Consider the following 21,720-nt stretch of genomic DNA (forward strand, 5'->3'; position numbering starts at 1 on the left):
ACCAAAATTAAAAATTTCTGCTCTTTGAAAAACACTGATAAGGGGATTAAAAGACCAGCAACAGATTGCGAGTAAATATTTCCAAATAATGTATTTGATAAGGGACTTGTATCTGGAATACATACAGAACTCTCAAAGCTTCCTGGAGGATGGTGTGAACAGAGATGACATGGAAGCTCCATGCCCCTTCCCACATACTTTGCCCTATGCATCTCTTTAATCTGGCTGTTCATCTCTATCCTTTGTGATTATAACAAACTGGCAGATATAAACTCTTCCTTGCTGGCTTTAATGAAGCAGTTTGCCAACTTGTAAGCTACCCTATGGAGAGGGTGACTGGTATTAAGGGTAATCTCCAACTAATAGCAAAAAACTGAGACCTTCAGTCCAACATTCCACAGGGATTCTACCTACAATCATGTGAGTTTACAAGGGGATCCTTCCTCTTGCATATCTTGAAATGATATTGCATACCTCATTAAGACTGTGATTGCAACTTCTAGATAAGACCCTAAAGCAGAAGACCCAGAAAAGCTATGCCTGGGCTCCTGGCCCACAGAAATTGTGAGATAATAAATGGATGTTGTTGTTTGTCATTGCTGTTTGTGGTACTGGGTTTCATGCTTACTAGGAAGGTGCTCTATCATGTAAACCACTCCACCAGCTGTTTTGTGCTAAGTATTTTGGAGATAGGGTCTCTCGAACTATTTGCCATGGCTGGCTTAACTGCAATCCTCGTGATTTCTACCTCCCAAGTAGCTAGGATTACAGACATGAGGCACCAGGCTGGTGTTGTTTTAAGCTGCTAAAATAAAAACAAGAATTAACACCTCCCAAGTAGCTAGGATTACAGATGTTAGTCATCAGCACCAGGCTGGGTGTTGTTTTAAGCTGCTAAAATAAAAACAAGAAATAACACCAAATCAATTATAAGAAAATAATCCAATAAAAATTGGACAAAACATTTGAACAGATACATCACCAAAGAAGTCTTATAGATAGCAAACAAAAGATGGTCAAAATTATTAGTTACTAAGGAAATGCAAATTAAAACAACGATGAGATACCATTATGTACCTAACAGAACAGTTAAATTTTAATAAGACTGGCTATAACAAGTGTTGGCAAGGATGTGGAAGCATGAAACTCTCATAAACTGCTGGTAGGAATGTAAAATGGTACAACCACTTTGGAAAATAATTTCTTAAACATATACCTACTATATGATGCAGCCATTTCACTCCCAGGTGTTTACATAAGAGAAGTGAGATCATATGTCCCTATAAAGACATACATAAATATTCATAGTAGCTTTTTGTAGTAGCCAAGAGTAGAAGGTGAATAAACAAATTGTTCTATATCCCTAAACCAGAATACTCATTAACAGAAGAATGAACTATTGACACTGATTTTCAGATTCATGTGAATGAACCTCAAAATAATTACTCTGGAAGAAAAAGTATGTAATTCTTTTATATAAAAATTGTAAACTAATTTATAGTAACAAAAAGAATATTGGTAGTTGCCTAGTGACAGACGACAGTGGGCAGGGAGGGTATGAGGAAACTCAAGATTTAAGAAATGATGGGGATGCTAATTATTGTGACTATGGTGATGACTTTGCAGATACATACATATCAAAAATTATAAGATAAGATTTATACTTAAATAGTTTATTACATGTCAACTGTACCTCAGTAAAGCTTTTAAAAAAAAACTAACCTTAACTTCAAAAAATATACAGCACTGCATGGCATATAAAATTTTATTTTATCATTTTAAGTTACAAACAATGTTAAATAATAAATCTTCATATAACAGAGAACTGAATTCAAACCAGCCACAGATTTTATTCTTAAAAAGAATTAGTTTTCCAAGTGTATAGTTCTTTGACTGCTGTAAAGGTTAATTTCTCAAAAGGCAATGGGACAGAAATTCAAGAAAAATACTAAATGTTCAAGTATTCCTAATTAAAATAGCATAAAATGAAGATTTATTTGAAAATGAAGACAATGCCAAATAGAAATAAAGTATTACTTTATAGATAATAATTTATTTTGTGAATTCTTAGAATTTTTCTATTTCCAACAGTCAGAACTGAAGAAAGATGAAAGAGATGAGGGATAAGGAGGAGAAGGTAGCACTTTTCCTCACAGCATCTCAAAGTGTTAAAGATCAGAAATTCTAAAGATGCCTGATGATGTTAACAGAAAGAAAACAAGTTATTTCATAATGATATGCTAAGATAGTTGTGACTGTCACATTTTCTAAAACGTGTATGTCCCCAAGAGCTATAATGTCATAATTTTAGGTAGAATACTTCAGAGCATCAGGTCTCAACTTACCTGTTAAGTCTCCAAAAAGACTTCCTTACATAGATTGACCCCCAAGACTGGTTAGTATGCAGTCACAACACCCCATATTTACCTTGTTCATCACAACAATCATATATTGTTGTATAATTAACTACTTTCTTTTATGCTGTAGATTATAAACACCTCAAATGCAGAGGCTGTCTTATTAACCAACTATAACCCTGACCCTGTCATTTTTGTTGTAGAGATTTCACTTGAAATCCACTATCTCATATTGCAAATTGACAACCCACCACCAAGGTCAAACAATCCAACTTTTACCATGGTAGACTCACTATCCCACTGGCTAAGACAAGTACTTCCAGAAGTTGGTCTATCCCAAATTCTCTATCACATTAGGGTGGTGGTATAAGCAAATTTAGAATATGGAATCAAACTGATAGATCTGGCATATAGTTTATCCATTCACTCATTCATTATAAATACCTCTACATACCTGGGTACTGGGAACAGAGCGATGACTAAGAGAGGTTTTTGCCCTCAGGGTACTTATAGCCTGGCAGGGGCAATAGGCCTTAAACAATTACATAATTATAATATAATATAATATAATTAAATATTATACTCCCACTCTCAGCTAATCATGCATACTGCTGGCTTCCAGTGTGATGTCTATATTATGGGCTGGACAACTCCTCAAAGCCTACCCATAACAGGATCTTCATAGTAGATTATTAGCAATATGTTGAAATAAATAACACAAAATTATTAGCCTTAATAATTAGCCTTAATAATTAGCTGGTTTTTCCGAAAAACCAGCTAAGTGTCAGTGTTCAGTTTTGTTGAAGGTGTCAGAAGTCAAATATCTCATAGTCCAAAATGGACAAATCACTGCATATGGGGGAACACTGACATTAGTGTTAGAGACTGTAATCCTAAATCAGATCATAAATCATCAGCTTTTCCTAACCATAATAATTGCTTCCCCCATAATTTAGTTTTATGATATCATCAAAAAGCTTATACCAAATTCTCTTTAGACATAAAATTATTAACAGGTTACTCTGCTAGTTTTCTAACTTCTATGAGGGAAACAGATCTAAGATTATTTATATTTAAATTTAATTAGATAATTCTATCAACTTTTATATTTTTAAAACTCTTTACCATTATTAAAAACCATCTCCTTATGCAAGATTTGGAAGACTTCTGATGTCTCAAAGAGTACTTTAAATATTATTTCAGTTTTTTTAAATCTGGTTTTAATTCCATATGCTCTTTTATTTTTCTTTGTAGTCCTACTGCAAATAAACAAACAAAAATTGTTCAACTTTCTCCATGCTTTGCTTTAAACATCAAAACATTAATACAGATGACTAACAAATATCGACTAGTTTATTTTCCTTTAGAACATCTTTCAAGCATCTATTCTTATATTTATATGTATATAAACCAACTACAATAGTCTCTAATTTATCTCTATTCTACCTTTAATTGTCTCCTATCCTTGAAACATACACATACAGGACTGAGGATGTAGCTCAGGGGCCGAGTGCTCATCTAGCACATTCAAAGCCCTGGGGAGCACTGTAAGCACACACACACACACAGATACGCACACTCTTATATCCAGGCTATCTCCTCTTCCCTTCAGTGTCAAATTTACCCAACTCTCCATTTAATTTCTTTCATATCTCTCCTGTCACTAGTGTGAATTCTGTTCTAATTATTCTACCATAAATGCAATATGAAGTCACCAGTGATTTCTGTGTTTATACAAGCCATAGGGGAATTTTCATTTCTCATTCTCAGGTTGCTCTGTAGCATCTGACACTGCTGACCACCACCTTTTTAAACTCTTCTTCCTTGACCTCCATGTTTTAAAATAAAATAAACAACTTGATTTTTCCTTCATCTGTACTATACCCTTTCAATTCTCCTTCTACATTTTCAGTAATTCTCTCTGTTTCCCTGATGTCTCTTGTTCTTCCTAAACTATTATCTTAAGTAGCGCATGGCTTGGTTTTCCAAAGGGCTTTGTCTTGGTCTTGTCTTTGGAAAACAAACCCAAAGCAACCCAATACATGTTTGCAACAGAAAGATCAATGGAACTAAACTCTCAAGTTGAGGAGTTTAAAAGCTATAGCCTTCGGATATAAAAGCTTTAGAAAGGTAATATAGGGGAAATAATTAGGAACACAGAATCTGGAGCCAGACCCTAGGTTAAATTCTGGCTCTCTCATTGTCAAACTATGTTACAATAGACTAATTAACCTCTCCACACCTCAGTGACCTTTGTATAAAATGAGGATAACTGCAGCTATCTCACAGAAATGAGGAGTAAAGATTGACATGTTGTATACTATATAAGTGAATATAATTGAATTCAAAATTGCCAGTTATTAGAAAATCAAATTCATTAATTTATGGACCCAAATTGACATTTTGTTGCTTTTGCTATGGTTGTTTTCAAAACTCTTAAAATGTGCTCACTCCTCTAGACTGAATCACTTTAGTAGTGTCAAAGAGAAGCAATACTACAGCTTTCAGAAGGACAATGTTTACCTGCACACATACACACACACAAGCATGAATAGAAAAAACTATAGATTTCAGGAGCTAGAAGGAAAATGCAAATCTGCCCTAGCTTTATCACTTTATAGATAAGAAAAGTGAAGATAAGAGGGACTAAATGATTTGTCCAAAGTCATATAGCAAATGTCTAAGAATGGAAAACTTTAGGCTAATAAGAAGATCCCTGAGGTCTACACTTATGAGTTGTTTAAAATACATTTTCCTCATAAGTTCATGTAAAAAACATTCTTAGAATGCAGTTCTGTTTTGGGGAAATATTTTCTTCGCTCATGAAAATCTGAAATTTGATGAGAAGGAACTTACCAAAATTTTAAATCTATCAATTATTAACTCCCACCTTTATTCAGTACAACTTCATTCATTCATTAATTTTTAATAACAGGGTCTTGTTATGTAGCCCAGGCTTGCCTCCAACTCACAATCCTCCTGCCTCAGCCTTCTAAATGTTGCGATTACAGTGTGCACAACCACGTCCGGCTCTCTGTGTAACTTATAAATCTTTCAGGAATAAATCTAATCCACAACTAAGGGTTCATGCACATTAAGTAGACTATACATTTAAATTTCTTTCATTCTTATCCAATTAACAAAAATAATTTTAAATATTCATTGAGAAAAATGTCCTCCATTGTTTCTACAAGCCAGACCTTCAGTAATCTTTTGAAAAGTAGAACATAACAAAATGAGGTTCAAGGGCACAAATAAACAGCAGTCTGAGCAGTCAGCACTTATTTAGGACTTGTTCTGCACAGTCTTCAATGCATTACAACAGATCTTGTAACAGAAAAAACGGAATAGACTTTATCCCTGCCCAGAGAAAGTATGCAAACTAAAAAGTAGTGATGAAACAAATGCATATGGAAAACATACTATAAAATCATAAGACTACTAAATAGAGCACACAAATCACTAATAGCTGGAAATTTCTCCTGACTCAGATGAATCTGAGAATTTTGAAAACTGTGCTATTCATGAGTTTGCATTTGCTTTGTTGATGCAAGGTGAGGAAGGGGAGAAGAGATGCAGAGAGGATGGTTAGTGATACAGGAATGCAGTTGAATAAAAAGACTTTTTTAGTGGTTTACTGCACAGATAATCACAGTTGAAGTAGCTAATTATATGTTTCAAAATAGCTAATAGAAAGGATTTTGATGTTCCCAACACAAAGAAATGATAAATGTTTGAGGTGACAGGTAGGGCATGTGATATGATCATTATTCACTATATAGACATATTGAAATAATGCACAATAATACTTCATAAATATATTCAGTTATATATTAATTAAAAATAAAACAAAATTATTCTTTGTGTCAATGTCTATTCTATACATAAAAACTACTGAACGATAATTTTTTAAACATGTAAAGCAAACTATTTTACAGAAGTGTTTTTATGTCAACCAGAAATCTGTTATAGAACCAAAGAACAAATGACTAAATCCACTAAAACCACACAACAGTAAATCATGTTTATAAGGTGTTTGTGATCAACAGTTTCTAATCTCAAGGATCTAACGTGTCACATATAGAATCCATAATAAAAATACATTTACACACAAAAACCACTCTTCTCAATGAGAAGCTCTACAGAACCAATAATTAAAATTAGTTTTTTTGGCTAAACTACTTCCTTTTTTTTTTTTTTTCTCTTCCAAACAAGAAGTATGTGCTTTATTTTTTTTTTCATTTTTCTTTTATTATTCATATGTGCATACAAGGCTTGGGTCATTTCTCCCCCCTGCCCCCACCCCCTCCCTTACCATCAACTCTGCCCTCTCCCTCTCCCCCCACCCCCTCAATACCCAGCAGAAACTATTTTGCCCTTATTTCTAATTTTGTTGTAGAGAGAGTATAAGCAATAACAGGAAGGGACAAGGGTTTTTGCTGATTGAGATAAGGATAGCTATACAGGGCATTGACTCACATTGATTTCCTGTGTGTGGGTGTTACCTTCTAGGTTAATTCTTTTTGATCTAACCTTTTCTCTAGTTCCTGGTCCCCTTTTCCTATTGGCCTCAGTTGCTTTTAAGGTATCTGCTTTAGTTTCTCTGCGTTAAGGGCAACAAATGCTAGCTAATTTTTTAGGTGTCTTACCTAACCTCATACCTCCCTTGTGTGCTCTCGCTTTTATCATGTGCTCAAAGTCCAATCCCCTTGTTGTGTTTGCCCTTGATCTAATGTCCACATATGAGGGAGAACATACGATTTTTGGTCTTTTGGGCTAGGCTAACCTCACTCAGAATGATGTTCTCCAATTCCATCTCCTTTTTAAGACATAGCAAAGATAATTCTTTTCTAACAGGCTAGGAATTTCAGATATTGTTTTAAAAAATAGAAACTTTAAGGTCTATCCATTCTCTTCCCTGCTTTAAAATTACAAACTGTATTTATAATCCTTCAGACCTTTAAGTTCTTCTTCAGTATTATGAACGTGTCATACAAAGAAATGCTTATCCACAATCAGGTAATTTTAACAAAAAAAAGTTTTGAAATAAGATAGTTTATAACTCCACCAAAACTGTCTAGCAGATTTGGCAACAAATCATGGTTGATTTTGGAGGGTTAGAGCAATTTGGTTTTGTTTTTGGATTTTTTAGACAGTTTCACTATGTAGCCCAGGCTGGACTTGAACTGATAATCTTCCTGCTTCAGGCTTCCAGCATGGGGATTATAGCAATGAACCAATGTACCAGTCTTTACCCTAGTTCTAGTGCTATTTTTTGCATCCTTAAGGTTCTTAACCTCTCTTTGCCTCAGTTTTTTTGTCTATAAAATAGGACTGGGAATACTTACATGATTATATGTAAGAACTAATGTGATTATGTATGGGAAGGAGCTTTGTGAACTATAAAGCTTATATTAACAGAGTCAATGTTTGTATATAAGAAATAAAATAGGAAAGGATATATAAAGAGAATGTTGATATAACCATTAAGTAAACCTTGGTTAAGTGGATAATTAGACAACTGGTCTATTTTTAAATGTGCTTTATATCTGAATGAGAATCTATTTTACAGAAAGTTTAAAAAATTAATTAGGGAACAGTCTTCTAAAAAAGCTTTTTTAAAAATCCCTCTTCTAAGATGAGACTTTTTTTAAAATGCAAGTATCTTTCCAAATTCATTTATTCATAGTTTTTCCAGCTAGAATTTGGCTGAAAGGTCATGAAAGTGAAGACAAGAAAATGGCCAGATTCCAAAATCCACGTGAATGCTAAAGTTGTAAAGTCTCAGAGACAAAAGGAGGGATTGTATTCTTTTGAAGCAGACTTTACAAACTGACTAATGTCCTTTGACTACTAAGGAAATTCCCCCTGCCTCTGAAGACTTTTTGTATGTATTATATGTATTGTATGTATTATAAAATACATATATAATTTTTTTGTGTGCAATCACATATATAAATCACCTATATATGGCTTATATATGTGTAAATTAAACATAAATTTCTAAGAAATAAATAATTTGCATAAAGAAAATATGCCACTCTTTATGTATTAAATATTAATGTAGGAACTACTGCTATTTTGTGAAATTTTCTTATAGCCTCCATGGGAATAAACCTTTGACAAACACTGAGCAGAGAGCATACCAATCAACCTTCCACACCTATCAGACCATTTCTTACAGTTTGTCCAAACTTTTAAGTCTCTGACTCAGTTGCATGAATCTGCACAGATACTAGACACTGTCCTTTCTCAAAAAAAAAAGAATAAAGAAAAATGCATGCAGAGAGCTCTGACAACAATTCACTCCAAAATGCTTCCACCAACTATTTTTTTAAATGAGGATGAGAATACTTCAAAATTCTATTTATAAAGCGTGGCACTGGTGGCTCACACCTGTAATCCTAGCTACTCAGGAGGCAGAGATCAGGAGGATTGCAGTTTGAAGCCAGCCCAGACAAACAGTTCAAAAGACTTTATCTCAGAAAACCATCTCACAAAAAAATTGGGCTGGTGGAGTGGCTCAAAGTGAAGGCTCTGAGTTCAAGCCCCAGTACCACAAAAAAAAAAAATCTAGTATTAACATAGAAAGCTGTTAAGCTTTTCACTCAGGTTATTTCTTTAATTCTAAAGCTTAGAATCAGAGACAAGAAATAAAACTGCTGATGCATCCCTGACTAGAGCAACCATAAATGGCAAAAGAGAGGTCACAGCTAACTAAATTTCCTGCTGACTCAGCATTGCTTATGTTTTCTTGGCTCAGTAAAACAGATTCAAATTTCTTTAAGCAAAACAATATGAAAATACACTTTTTTTTTTTTCAGTACTGGGCCTTGAACTTATGGTTGGCTTTGAACCGCAATCCTCTTGATCTCTGCCTCCAGAGTAGCTAGGATCACAGGTGTGAGCCACCAGAGCCCTGCAGAAGAATTAAAAAATAAAATAAATAAAATAAAACAGGCCATGTGGTGGAATAAAGTTTATGCTAATTCAAACATTTTCTATAATTGTGGCTCAAGGTTCTTTCTTCTGTATGAAACCAACCTTATTTCCCTGGTCACAAATGAATGGACCACAGATTATGAACCAAGACTGCCAGAACAGTTCTTCACACTAGATAGTGACCAGTTAACTACCCAATTAGACCCTTTTTGTGTTCAGGGAGGTCAACCCAGCAATGTGTGAAAAAGACTAAAGCAGAACCAGTGGACTTGATGTTAAATCAGGAATGAAAGCAAGTTATTATTTCAATTCTCCGTGAGAACTAGGGCACACTCCAGTCCATAAAGCACAAGCACAGTCAGATAAGTGGGTGCTGAGCCGGTTTCCTGTGCTTCTTTAATTTTCACACATCTACTGCTTAAGGTTACCTTGCACTCCATACATATCCATGGGATATACTCATAAATGTTTAATAAGCAATCAAGGTGTGAAACACCCAAATAAGGTGCTATAACATATCTGTGTATCTAAAATACACACAATATTTGGAAAGAGAGAGAGAGATATCTCTTAAGGCAGGCATATAAGCTGTAGTTCAGATTTTCCATACATTATACATGTTTTTTAAAAAAATGAAAAGACAATTTAAAGTATATATTTTTGAGGGACAGATACTGAAAACAGAAAATATAAAACAAATAAAAAATGTCCCAAAAGAAGTAGGCATCCACCTCAGTTGAAAAATAAGTATCAAATGAGTATAGATAACATGACAAACTGCCATTCATAGGCCACTGAATCAAACAGAACCTGTTCTTGCCATGCTGAGGATCAAACCAAGGGCTTTGTGCATGCTAAACATGTGCTCTACCACTGAGCTAAACCCCAGCCCTTGGTTTTTTGAGAGAGGGTTTTTTATGTAGCTTAGTATAGCCTTATGCTCAATATGTACCCCAGGCTGGCCTCAAACTCGCACTCCTGCCTCAGCCTCCAAAGTGCTGGTATTACAAGTGTGCACCATCTGAGAACATGTTAGAAAACTTCCTGGAGTAGGAAGATTTTTAAAAGTTCATTCTCTAGATATTACTAAGAAAGAAAGAAGCATCTAAAGATAGTATTTCAATGTTTATTGGAATGATAGATTAAACTAATATTATTTCCCCCACCTTTCTTCTCAATTTTTCCCCCTCTTTGGAATCACTATATTATTTAGCTTTCCTGAGAATGTTGTTTCTGTTCCATGATCTTGAATTCATTTTGCTATATTCTCTAATCTACACTCTCTGTCCCCAGACTATCATACAAACACATTCAGAAAAAAAAAAGAAAAACTTAATTAGATGTTTTCTTATTCTTGTATCAGTTATGACACATTGAAAGTGACTTGGAAGTCTTATAAAAACTATTCTCCATTACCACCCTTCCAATCATAAAAGAAGTCAGAGCTGGGGCAAAGGCAGAATACTTACAGGAAAACAACTTATGAATACCTGGAACTCAACAAAGATAGCAGAATAGTTTATTGCTGGAAGTAAAAACTTTTAAAGCAAAGTCAAAAGAACAGAAAACCTTTGGAGCCTTTGTTAAGACTTCTGGGATCATAAGCATTCTTTCTTGCTCACCTGTAATAGGAACTCAGTTGTTAACCAAGACTATGCCTACTTTAGAGAAAACAATGTCAGCAGCTCAAATGTAATGAGATTAAAAGGTGCAGGAATGTGGAGTGGGAGGGATTCTAAGTTTGGGAGAGTTGGTTTATTAAATAATGGTACATTGAACAGTCAATGGCTACTTCTACTTCTTTAGATATTAAGACATTTTGTTAGATATATATCCGATTATAAAAGAAAACAATATGGCTTGCTTATTGGCTCCATTATAGCTGTTTAGTTCATGCTAAGCAGAAACTTGGGGTTTCAGAAGTTCTAAATTCCTGAACTTCCAGTGCAATAATTTCTGTCAATGAAATTAATAACGTAGGTAGGAAAAAAGTCTACATTCTCCTGTATAAGTAGTGATGCCACATGCTTTTTTGATGAAACTGTTAGGAAAGTATTTCACATTGAAAGATGGAAGAAAAGACCAAGCATGAGGTAATTCATTAGTTCTTATATTTTCATTTTACCAAGAGTAAAAAGAAAAATCCAGGTATTTAAGAACTACATTCCTGTCTCATGACATCATGAATAGTCATCGCAATAAAATTAACTTCCTTTTCTTTGCTACTAAGAAAAAAATAAAAAGGATGATGTGTAATAACTGCGGCTATCTACATTCAGATTTATTCTTTATTTTCCTTGATATAAAATGCCAAAAAGTAATAAATCAGAAATTAGAAAATTAAAGATTCAAATGGAATATAAGAAATAGTCAACAGTCTGCCTACATTTCAAAGTGTGGGAGGGGGAATCAACAATTTTCTAGCAGTAAACTAATGAGAAACAGCTTTTTATACATACAAGAAATACAATTCATATACTTTAAAAAAAGAACACCATTCATCTTCTTTTATTAAAACACCATCCCTTTAAGCATAAGATTATTTTCTCTATCAAAAAAAAAAAACATGTTCTTTTCCCCAGAGAAACATTGCTGACCTTGACTTCAATCTACTGCTTGACACTTTTTGCTTCTAATGTACATTACACTGTTTTGACGAAATAATAGAGTATTCTGAACTAGTTAAAAAATTAAGAAAAACTATTTTTAAGACTATTTGAGTGTTAAAAATATTGTTCTGCAGTAGGTTCCATAACATATATTTCATTAGTCACAACACCCATCAAGTCTCTACACAGTGCTAGATCCCATTTTTAAAAGTTAACTTTTCCCCTCACTTTAAACATAATTATATCAATAAGAAAGCAAATACTTAGTTCTCATCAGCCAATACAGTTGGAGCTTTGCCAAAATCCTGTTCTCAGCTGTCTGCTTGCTGCTAAAAAGGATCTTTGAGTATAACATAGAAATATATCAACTGTTTAAGAGAATAAGGTAAGCACAAAGAATTTTCTGAAAAGGCACAAAGCATAAGACACCATGGCTAAAGATCTGGCTAGGCCAAATCTCCTAGCATATTTGATTAATAATTGAAAATATATAAAACATTTGTTCTCTTAGTCATCAGATGCCAAAATCCTTTAGTTCTGAAATCCTGAGCTGCTAGATATTTATAGTTTTTGAAAAGAACTAACAAGTTAACTGAGAATTTCTGTGATAGTGGAACAGTAATTGAGAATAAATTACTTATTCTATAGTCAATATGCACTTATTTCTAACCATACACCCCTATGTTCTTTTTAAAAACTGGTTTAGGTTACAAATCACTAAAAAAAATTTAACTCATTTATGTTTTCCTGGTTTAGCATAGAGCACTCTAACAGAGAAAGTCACATGGCAACTCTATGAAGAATATATTGTCATTTTAAAGAAAAGTAAATGGAATGTAAATAGCTATGCATTTTCCCAGCTAGTCTAACACTTGTAACACTCAAAAATGCTAGAATAAACATTTATGTCTGCATGACCTGACTGATTATCTAACACATTATTCACTGGCAAGGGTAAATATTTGATGAAAAAGAGAGGAAAGAGGAACAGAAAATCTCAGAAACATAGATCTAAACATTCCACAATTAATACATTAATCAGCCCACGATTCATCTTAAGCCTGTATTTCTGAAGTCTATTTCTCAAAAACCAAACAGGAACTGGTTTAAAAGGCCTAAATAGAAAGTTCTTGTTTTCACTTTTCCTTTGTTAGTTATGGGTCGGATATGAAGTGTCCCCCACAGGCTCTTATGTTTGAATACTTGCTCCTAACCTACTGGCCCTATTTTGGGAGGTTGTGGAAACTTTAGCAAGTGGGGCCTGGCTGGAGGAAGTAGGTCACTTGGGGTGGGCCTGGGATGGTTATACCTGGCTCCAGGTTCTGCCTTGTTCTCAGCTCCCTGTCTGCCATTGAGGTTAGTAGCCTCTGTTACATGCTCCTGTCACCATGATGCTCTGCCTCACCACCAACCCAGAAACCAGGGGTGATGGACTGAACCCACTAAAACCTGAGCCAAAATAAATCCTTCTTCCCCTTAAGTTGTTTATGTCAGGTATTTCGTCACAGTGACACAAAAGTACTAATACTCTTTCGTTATAAACAAACAAGATGGGTACAGAATGACAAAGAATAAAAACCCAATACATAGCTTATATTTTCTAAATGTGAACAAATAGCTTGACATCAGTTCCATGTTCAACTTCATCAAATACCCACTAGCGTGAAGTCAAGCAGGAATCACATCACTTAAGACTATTCAACTCACATAATTTTATATTGCTTTAAATCTTTTACATCTTTGTATCTTCCATAGCATTCAACACAATGCTTTGTACACAGCAGGCATTCAAAACTATTTGCTTTATTCTTTCAAAATGAACTTACCCTTCGAAATGACACAACATAAAATGTGTCTCCCCTTCTGCGGATGGCTTCAAAGAAGTCTTGATAACTTCTGGGTGAAGCATAATACACTTGTAGCTCACTCCCCGAGTTCCTACTAAAGTAAGAAAAGGTAAAGTATATTAATAAGTTAAAATTTTCAAATCCTTCCAAAATACTTTCTAATCTACCTAATAGCATTTTGGTTACAATTATTGTCTCATTTTTAAAATTACTTCTCGACACATAAAAATTATTCATATTTATGGGCACTGTGTGATGTTCTGATATATGCATACAAGTGCTCCAATCAGAGTAACAGAATTATCTCAGACGGAATACCAGAACTTACTGCTCCTACTTAACTGCATCTTAGTATCCAATGATGAAAATTTCCCTATCCTTCCCCCTCCCCTACTCTCCCTCATCTCTGATTATCACCATGCTACTCTCAACTTCTATGGGCTCAACTTTTTTGGATCCACATATAAATGAGATCATGTGGTATTTGTCTTTCTGTGACGGGCATACATTCTTCAGTTCCTCACAAACCACAGGTTTCATCCTCTTATGGCTGAATATTATTCCACATTTTCTTCATTCATTTGACAGTTGATGGACACTTAGGTTGTTTACATTTCTTGGCCTTTGTGAATAGGGCTGCAATAAACATGCAAGTATAGATGTCTGGCAGTAACATTTTGAAAAGTCCAAGATCAGAGTATTTATAAGATCCAATTCACTAAAACTAAGATTCTCATTCCTGAATCAAGGTTCTAAATGTAACAGATGGTCAAGAACACTCCAAAACATGTAAAAATGATAAAATTATCAGCAAACAAATATTTCTGTACAAATGTACATAATTTAAAATTTGGGGTAATTAAAGTTAAATCTAGGTGGGCATGGAAGCACACACCTATAATCCCAGCTACTTAGGAGGTGAAGAAAGAAGGATTGCAGTTCAATGCCAACCTGTGGAAAAGACTCTATCTGAAAAACAAACTAAGCAAATAGGGATAGGGCATGGTTCAAATGATAGATTGCCTGCCTAGCAAGCAAAAAGTCCAAGTTCAAAACTCCAGTATGGCCAAAAAAAACAAACTAGGTCTGAGGATAAGTTATTTTTCACCACTCTGTCAAATATCTGAAGGTAAGCTTACCTATGAGGCTTTTGTGAAAGGTAGTAAGAAATAGGATTTGGAGACAAAGAGACCTGGCTTTGAATTCTTGTTCCACTCCTCAAAGGGTATTCTTAAGGATATCAACCTCTCTGAGAAACCTGTTTCCTCATCAATAAAATGAATATAGCCATATAAACCTTATAGGATTTGTACTGTGGTCAGAGATGTTATACGTAAAAATGCCAAGCATGAGTCCTGTTCCATAGGAATGAGTCCACAGTTGCTACCACTGATACAAAAAGCACCTTGATAAAATTAAAAACTAAAATTATAATACCTCCAAATATACCATACCCAAAAACCATACACTCAAGTGATTCTAATATTTTCAGTCTTTTAGTGTTGAGCACAATAAGCCAACATCCAGAAGAATTAAAGGAATCTTAGAATGCTTCATTTTGCTCCAAAGAGAAAACTTTTATGTATCAACCATTATTAACTTAACAGGAGACCAAAATTGACCTAAATAGAAATTATAAATGAATCATAAGACCTTCCTTTGAAGCAGTCCCATTTGCTCACTAGGCCATCTCCGATTAGAGTAATTGTGAATATATAGCCAATTAGTGTTTCGGTTTTTTTTTTTTTTTTTTGTCATAGTTATGTTGAAAAGGCCACTGTCAACAATGAATTAGTAAATCCTGAACTATTCTGTTAGGAGAGATATACATTAGGTTCCTGCAAACCTTGGAGGGGATTTAACATATTTGTCAATCCATCAATATGTAACTTTTTGTGTGTGTTTTGTGTGAGGTTTAAGAACACCTTATTTAACCCTCTTTTAACACATTATTCATTCATTAACATTGAGCTCGTGGCCAATAGCATGGTAACTCGAGCCTGAATGAAGCTTATCCAACATATGTATTTTTCTCCATAAGGCACACTGCAGCCTTCTTGGGCTTAGAAACACTAGACAGAACTTCAGCAATATACTTGGGCCATTTTATACAGCAAAATCACCAACAAAAGGCATAAAAATATGAGGAACATGACACTAAACAGTCTATGAAAAAAGACCTCGTTTATACTGAGAGGTGAAACAGGAAGACAGACTGTTGCCTTGCTCAACCTTACCTGGAAACACCTATGCATGTTTGCAAATGACCACAAAAGTGCTGCGAGTGGGCTGGAGAGGTAATCTCAGTGGTAGAGCACTTGTCTAGCATGGGAGAGGCCCTGAGTTCCATCCTCAGAACCAGGGGAAGAGGGGAGGAGGAGTTCTGCATATATCGATTTTGGGATTACAAATAAATTTTAGCAAGTAGACAGATTTGAAAATACACATCCATAAATAAGTGTGGATCCATGAATGAGGACTGACTGTAATTCATTGAAAACATTTTTTTTTCTTTTCTTTCTACTTTTTTTTGGTGGGACAAGAGTTTGAACTCAGGGCTTCATGCTTGTAGGTCAGGCACTCTATCACTTGAGCCACACCTCTAGTCCAAAAGTATTTTAACTAATGAAGAAACACTATGCCATCACAGCACACATCAGAACACTGATAGATTTTAAAAATAAATACATAGCAATTGAATGAATTCTGGTTAGCAGAATTATTAGTTACTACTTAAATATGAGTGAATTACCCATTTCAACTGCATAATACAACCTCAAGATTCAAATCATTCATGATTGCTGATATGCCGCTCATTGCCATTTAATAATTCTTGATTAATAGGATGATGACTAAGACAGCTTTCAGCTGGATATAGTAGGTGTGGTGACACATACCTATAATCCCAGAGGCAAATAAAAGCAAGAGAATGAGAAGTCTGATGCCAAACCTGGGCTACACTGTGCATTTCAGGGCAGACTACATAAGCAAGATCTTGTTTCAAATAAATAAATAAATGAAACAGCTTTCAATTTATGAAAAATATGAACATACATATTTTTCTCAGTGCCTGGAACACTGTCACACAGTAGGTTCTCAGTTAAATATTAATATTAAATAATATAAATAGTAAACTGTAAATCTGTGGTAGAGCTACAGACAGAACCTCAGACATTTCACTTTTGAGTCCAATGGTACTGTTGTCAAGCTCATCACATAATCACCATTTGTGAGGCCACTTAATATAAGCCAAATGCCATTCTTAGTGCTATATGCATATTATACCATCATGTTAACTGCTTGAACCACAGAGCAAGTAAGAGACACAATTAATGTTTGAGCTCTGCCTTGCTCTAGAGCTAGCCTCTTAACCATGACACTGTATTACCTCCCATGTCATCCTTCCTTTCAGTTAAGTTTATCTTGGTGAAGACATTTAATCTTCTAAATAAAGGATTCTCCTTTAAATCTTTCAAAATCTTTAGTATTGTATAATGAAAAACAGGGTCTGAATTCTGGTTCTGCCACTTGGTTCTATGACTGAAAATTATAAAAAAAATTTACGACTTCCTGTTTTTCCATATATAAAATACATTCAAATTATTATATGGATTTGAAGATAAAATGCATGTAAAGCATCAGGCAAGACACGTGACACAGAACAGTCAAAAAGCAATCTTTCCCTCCCCAGGCTTATGAAATACATACAAATTGGGGGTAGGAGAGCTATGTGTATTTGAGATTTTCAGAAAAATTATGATAAACAACATTCTGACTAAATCTGTATTTAAGGAATTTGGGAGAAGTGACCTTTCAAAATTATCTGGCCTTACTCTAACTACTCAGAAGTAGTATCTGTTATATTAAGTAATAAGAAAGTCACAGATGAGGACAAATTTAAGGCAAGAGGGAAGTGTGGACTTCAGCTTTACTAAAAATATAAGTTATTTAAAATTCCCTGACCAAAAGTTCCTTACCTGATACTAGTGGTTTCTGTGTATTGGACAGCCATCAGCTGAGAATTTGAGCCCTGTTCCAGAGCACCCTGGAAGAGAAAAAGAAGTTTAATGTCTAGTGAAATTACATGAAGAACTTCCTATACTGACTAATTTACATTTATTAAGCTTTTTAAAGTATTCATATTTTTCATGGCTATTATAACTATTAAGATCATGTAATAAATACCAACACAGAAATTAGAACTGTTTAGGTCACATCCTGGGCTTAGAGATGTGTCTAATGGAGATTAAGACATTTAAAGAAAAAGAATGAAAACTTAGTCCAAGCACTACAAGTGTTAAAACAAAGCCATACATACACTATCAGTCATATAACAATTTAAGTTTGTCTAAAATAATTATGTTACCAAAGAGAAGTTCCTGTGAAACTAGACCTCCACTGTTTACTGAATTAAACACAAATATCTTCATGCCTAAATGTACCCATGGACTAGATCTCACTGAAGAGATATCAATGGTAACTCTGTTGGCAAGAGAACAGTTCAGTCTAGAACCATTAGTAGTCCACATATGCTATGATAGAAAACTCTTTACACAGCATCTGCTTTGCACTATGCCTTTTAAAATTCCTGGCAGTTTTGTAAGCTCTTCTTCAGAAAAATTTTGTAAGGGTATCAATTCAAGAGCATAGTACTACTATTACATTGCAAAGTGAACTTATTGTTACTTTTAACAGTATCTTAGATGTAAAGTAACTGTTTAAAGATAATTCTCCTGGCATCCATTCATTATTGTGTCCATACATCCATCTTTTACAATCAAAGCACCTACATGCAATACATGCAGTAAGGCTTGAAAGTCAAACATCTGGTTTCCTTCAAGAAGCTTAAGAGTTTAACTGGGAAAACAAATGTGCATAATATATAAACAACACAATGTGATAAATGCTAAAACAGAATCATGAACAAAATCCCAGCTGTATGGGATTATCTACTTGCAATGGCCTGTTCCTGTTTTCTGTGTTCTTCTCCTACATAGCAAAGGATGGAAAGCTGAAAACTACATTACCCAAACTCTTTTAGTCACCAGGATTCTAGATATAGATTTAAGTTCCACCAGTAAGACGCATGTGCTCTGTATTTGAAAAGCAGAAGGAGAGAAATTCCTTTGGTATGGTAGAGCTGATGTATAATATTTGGCACAAGTTTTTGCAGTACTAGACTCTGCATTTCAGTAGCAATAAGCAGCTTTGGGACTGTGAGGCACCCAGGACACTGGCAATGAGTCCTAGAGACTCCTAGTCTCTAGGAGTACTAACAGCAATAAAGTTGCCACGGTAGGTGAATGAAAGGTATTGAAGAGGTCTGGAAAAGCACATACTGGATAATTAAAAATGTTAGGAAGTCAGAGCTTCAGTTCACCTACACAAGCTCTAATTACTTTATAGATGAAAATAGTTCAAAATGTTGTTAAAAGCCCTTGTCTGTTGATATTCTTTTGGTATTCTTGTTTGTTTTTTTGACACAGGGTTCTCACCATGTAGCTCAGATTGGCTTAGAACTTGCTGTGTAGCTCAGGTGACCCTCCTGCCTCAGCTTACTGAGTTCTGGGAGTACAGACATGTGCCTCCAGATCTGGCTTACTATACTTTTGAATGTATCACATAATCTTTCTAATTAGTCTACAAAAAAAATCAAATAGTTAAGATATTGCCATTAGCATATAAACATGTAAACCAAGTGAAATATTTTTCATCAAAAAATAAAACCTCTTTGTTGATTACTACAGCTACTCCATTACTCTATTCACATTTGTGAGGATCACCTGAAATAATTTTCTCCACTTTCTCATCTGTTATCACTTCTATAAATCCACTTCAATTGGGCTTTTATCATCACTACTACAATAACACAAGCATTGAGGTCACCAACAAGTTCTAGTGGTCAATTTCAAAGGTAATTTCTCAGTCATCATCTTTATATTTCTTAGCCTCTGTAACAGTTAACCATATATACCTTCTTAAAAAACTCTTTTTTGGTTTTGGGGCACCACTGTCCTACATTTTCTCCTATCTTACTGGCCAGCCACCTATCTCTCTTCAAGTGCTGGTTCTTCTTTCTCTTTCAGCCTCTAATGTTGGAGTTGGCCCAGGGCTCAGTTCTTCACTCTTTTTTCTTTCCTCTGTAGTTAAAATTTCTACTCTCAATCTTCTCCTAAATTCTAGGCCTGGATATCTGATTGTCCACTAGACTTCTCCACTTGAATGTGTAATAGTAATATCAACTTTAACATATTTAAAATTTATAACTCCTGTCTCTAACTCGTCCTTCGTGACTCTTGGTCTCAGTAAATGGCATTTCACTTCATCTAGTACCTAAGGCATATGAATTATCATTAATTCCTTCTTATTTCACAGCAACAATTTCTAACAGCTCTACTTGCAAAACATATTTGGTATCCAAGTAATTCCTTCCACCTACACATCTATCACACTAGTATGGGCCCCAAAGATTTCTCATCTAGGACACTGAAATGGTATCTTAGCTAGCATCCCTACTTCCACACAAGCTCCCTGTCACAAGTCAATTTTGTGTGACTGCTAGAATCATCTTTTTTGAAATATACAGCACAACGTACCCCCACCCAGCACAACAATAAAAAATAAATAAATGAAAGTCACATCAAGTCACTTCCCTACTCAAACCTTTCAATGATGTCCCTTTATGCCTAGGATAAAAACCAAAGTTCTCTCCAGAGCCTATGAAATTTGCTATGATCTCACCCTGCAACCTCTTGGATCTCATTGCCTTCCACTCTCCCCTCAGTCACCATATTCCAGCCTTATTCAACTTCATTATGTTCCTCAAATATGTAAACTGTTCCCTTCTTAGGGTCTTTGCATCGGCTGTTCCCTTTGTCTGGAAGCTCTTTCACCAGATATTCCCCTAAATCTTCACCTTGTTTATTCTGTAGTCTCTGTGTAAGGCAAAAGCAATATTCTCACAAACCCTTTTCTTTTTCCTGAAGTCTACATGCTCCCAGTCTCCCTTGCAGTAGACTAAGCAAAGTGACAGTTTTAGCCAACCAAACAATGGTTAAAGTCCAGGCTGATCCCTAAAACATTTTACATAATCATCTACACGCTCTCTTTCCCAAACCCAGACCAAAAGATCTCAAGTTGTTAGGCTATACAGTAGAAGAAACATGGATCCCGAAGATACTGCTTAAAGAAGAGCCATTTTTAGAGCTATGTTAGACTTTGCATGAGTAAGAACAAGTTTTATTCTATTCAGCTAAGGAGATTTTGAGACTGTTATTAATAGCCAGCACTAATTACCTTGACAATATCTTACTGAAGTGGAATTTTTTCAGAGAAGCTTTCTCTGATGACTCAATCTCAGAGTCTCAATTTAAATTCTAGCCTTCTACCTTGATTTATTTGTCATTACAGAACTTATTTCTAATTTTGAATATATGTATGCATTTATTTAGTTGCTTATTGTTTAGCTTTCTCACTAGAATGTAAACTCCATGAAGGTAGGGACTTTATCATACTTATGACTATATTCCCATGGTCTAGAAGACTTCCTGGTTCATTATCGCTATCATAGATAATGTTTATTGGGAAATTACATGGTGTTAGTTGCTAAGTTGAGTGCTTCAGAAGTCATAACAAATATTTGACAAATGATGGAATGACTATAAATGGTACTTTGTGGCAAACAACATTAAGACAGAATCTCTATTGAAAAGTTTTCCAAGTTCATAAAGCCCTCCACAGAGGTGCCCTCACTTCTAAACTGCCTGACGTTTCAACATTCTCTTTTTGAAAAATTCTAAGAAGAGAGGAGATAAACAGTATTATTTATGATATAATTTGTGCCACAAACATTTGGTCTCAATAGCCATATGTAGGAATTCCTGGCTTGAAGCAAATTTGAAGGAGAAAGCCAGAAACAACATTATGCCTGGATAGGAAATATTAGTGCTATAAAGTCTAAACTAA

General features: G+C 34.8%; 1 protein-coding gene across 2 annotated transcripts in view; it reads right to left on the reverse strand.

The window, feature by feature from the left end:
* Atf6 (activating transcription factor 6) overlaps positions 1-21,720 on the reverse strand; it is a 187,343-nt gene that overhangs the window by 86,575 nt on the left and 79,048 nt on the right. For both annotated transcript variants that reach the window (XM_074047639.1, XM_074047640.1), the window contains 2 exons: positions 17,733-17,800; positions 13,735-13,849 (listed from right to left, as the gene is read on the reverse strand). In XM_074047639.1, the coding sequence (XP_073903740.1) occupies positions 13,735-13,849; positions 17,733-17,800 (183 nt within the window). The remainder of the gene's footprint in view (positions 1-13,734; positions 13,850-17,732; positions 17,801-21,720) is intronic.

Source organism: Castor canadensis, chromosome 11 (assembly GCF_047511655.1).
Source record: "Castor canadensis chromosome 11, mCasCan1.hap1v2, whole genome shotgun sequence".
Lineage (NCBI taxonomy): Eukaryota > Metazoa > Chordata > Mammalia > Rodentia > Castoridae > Castor > Castor canadensis.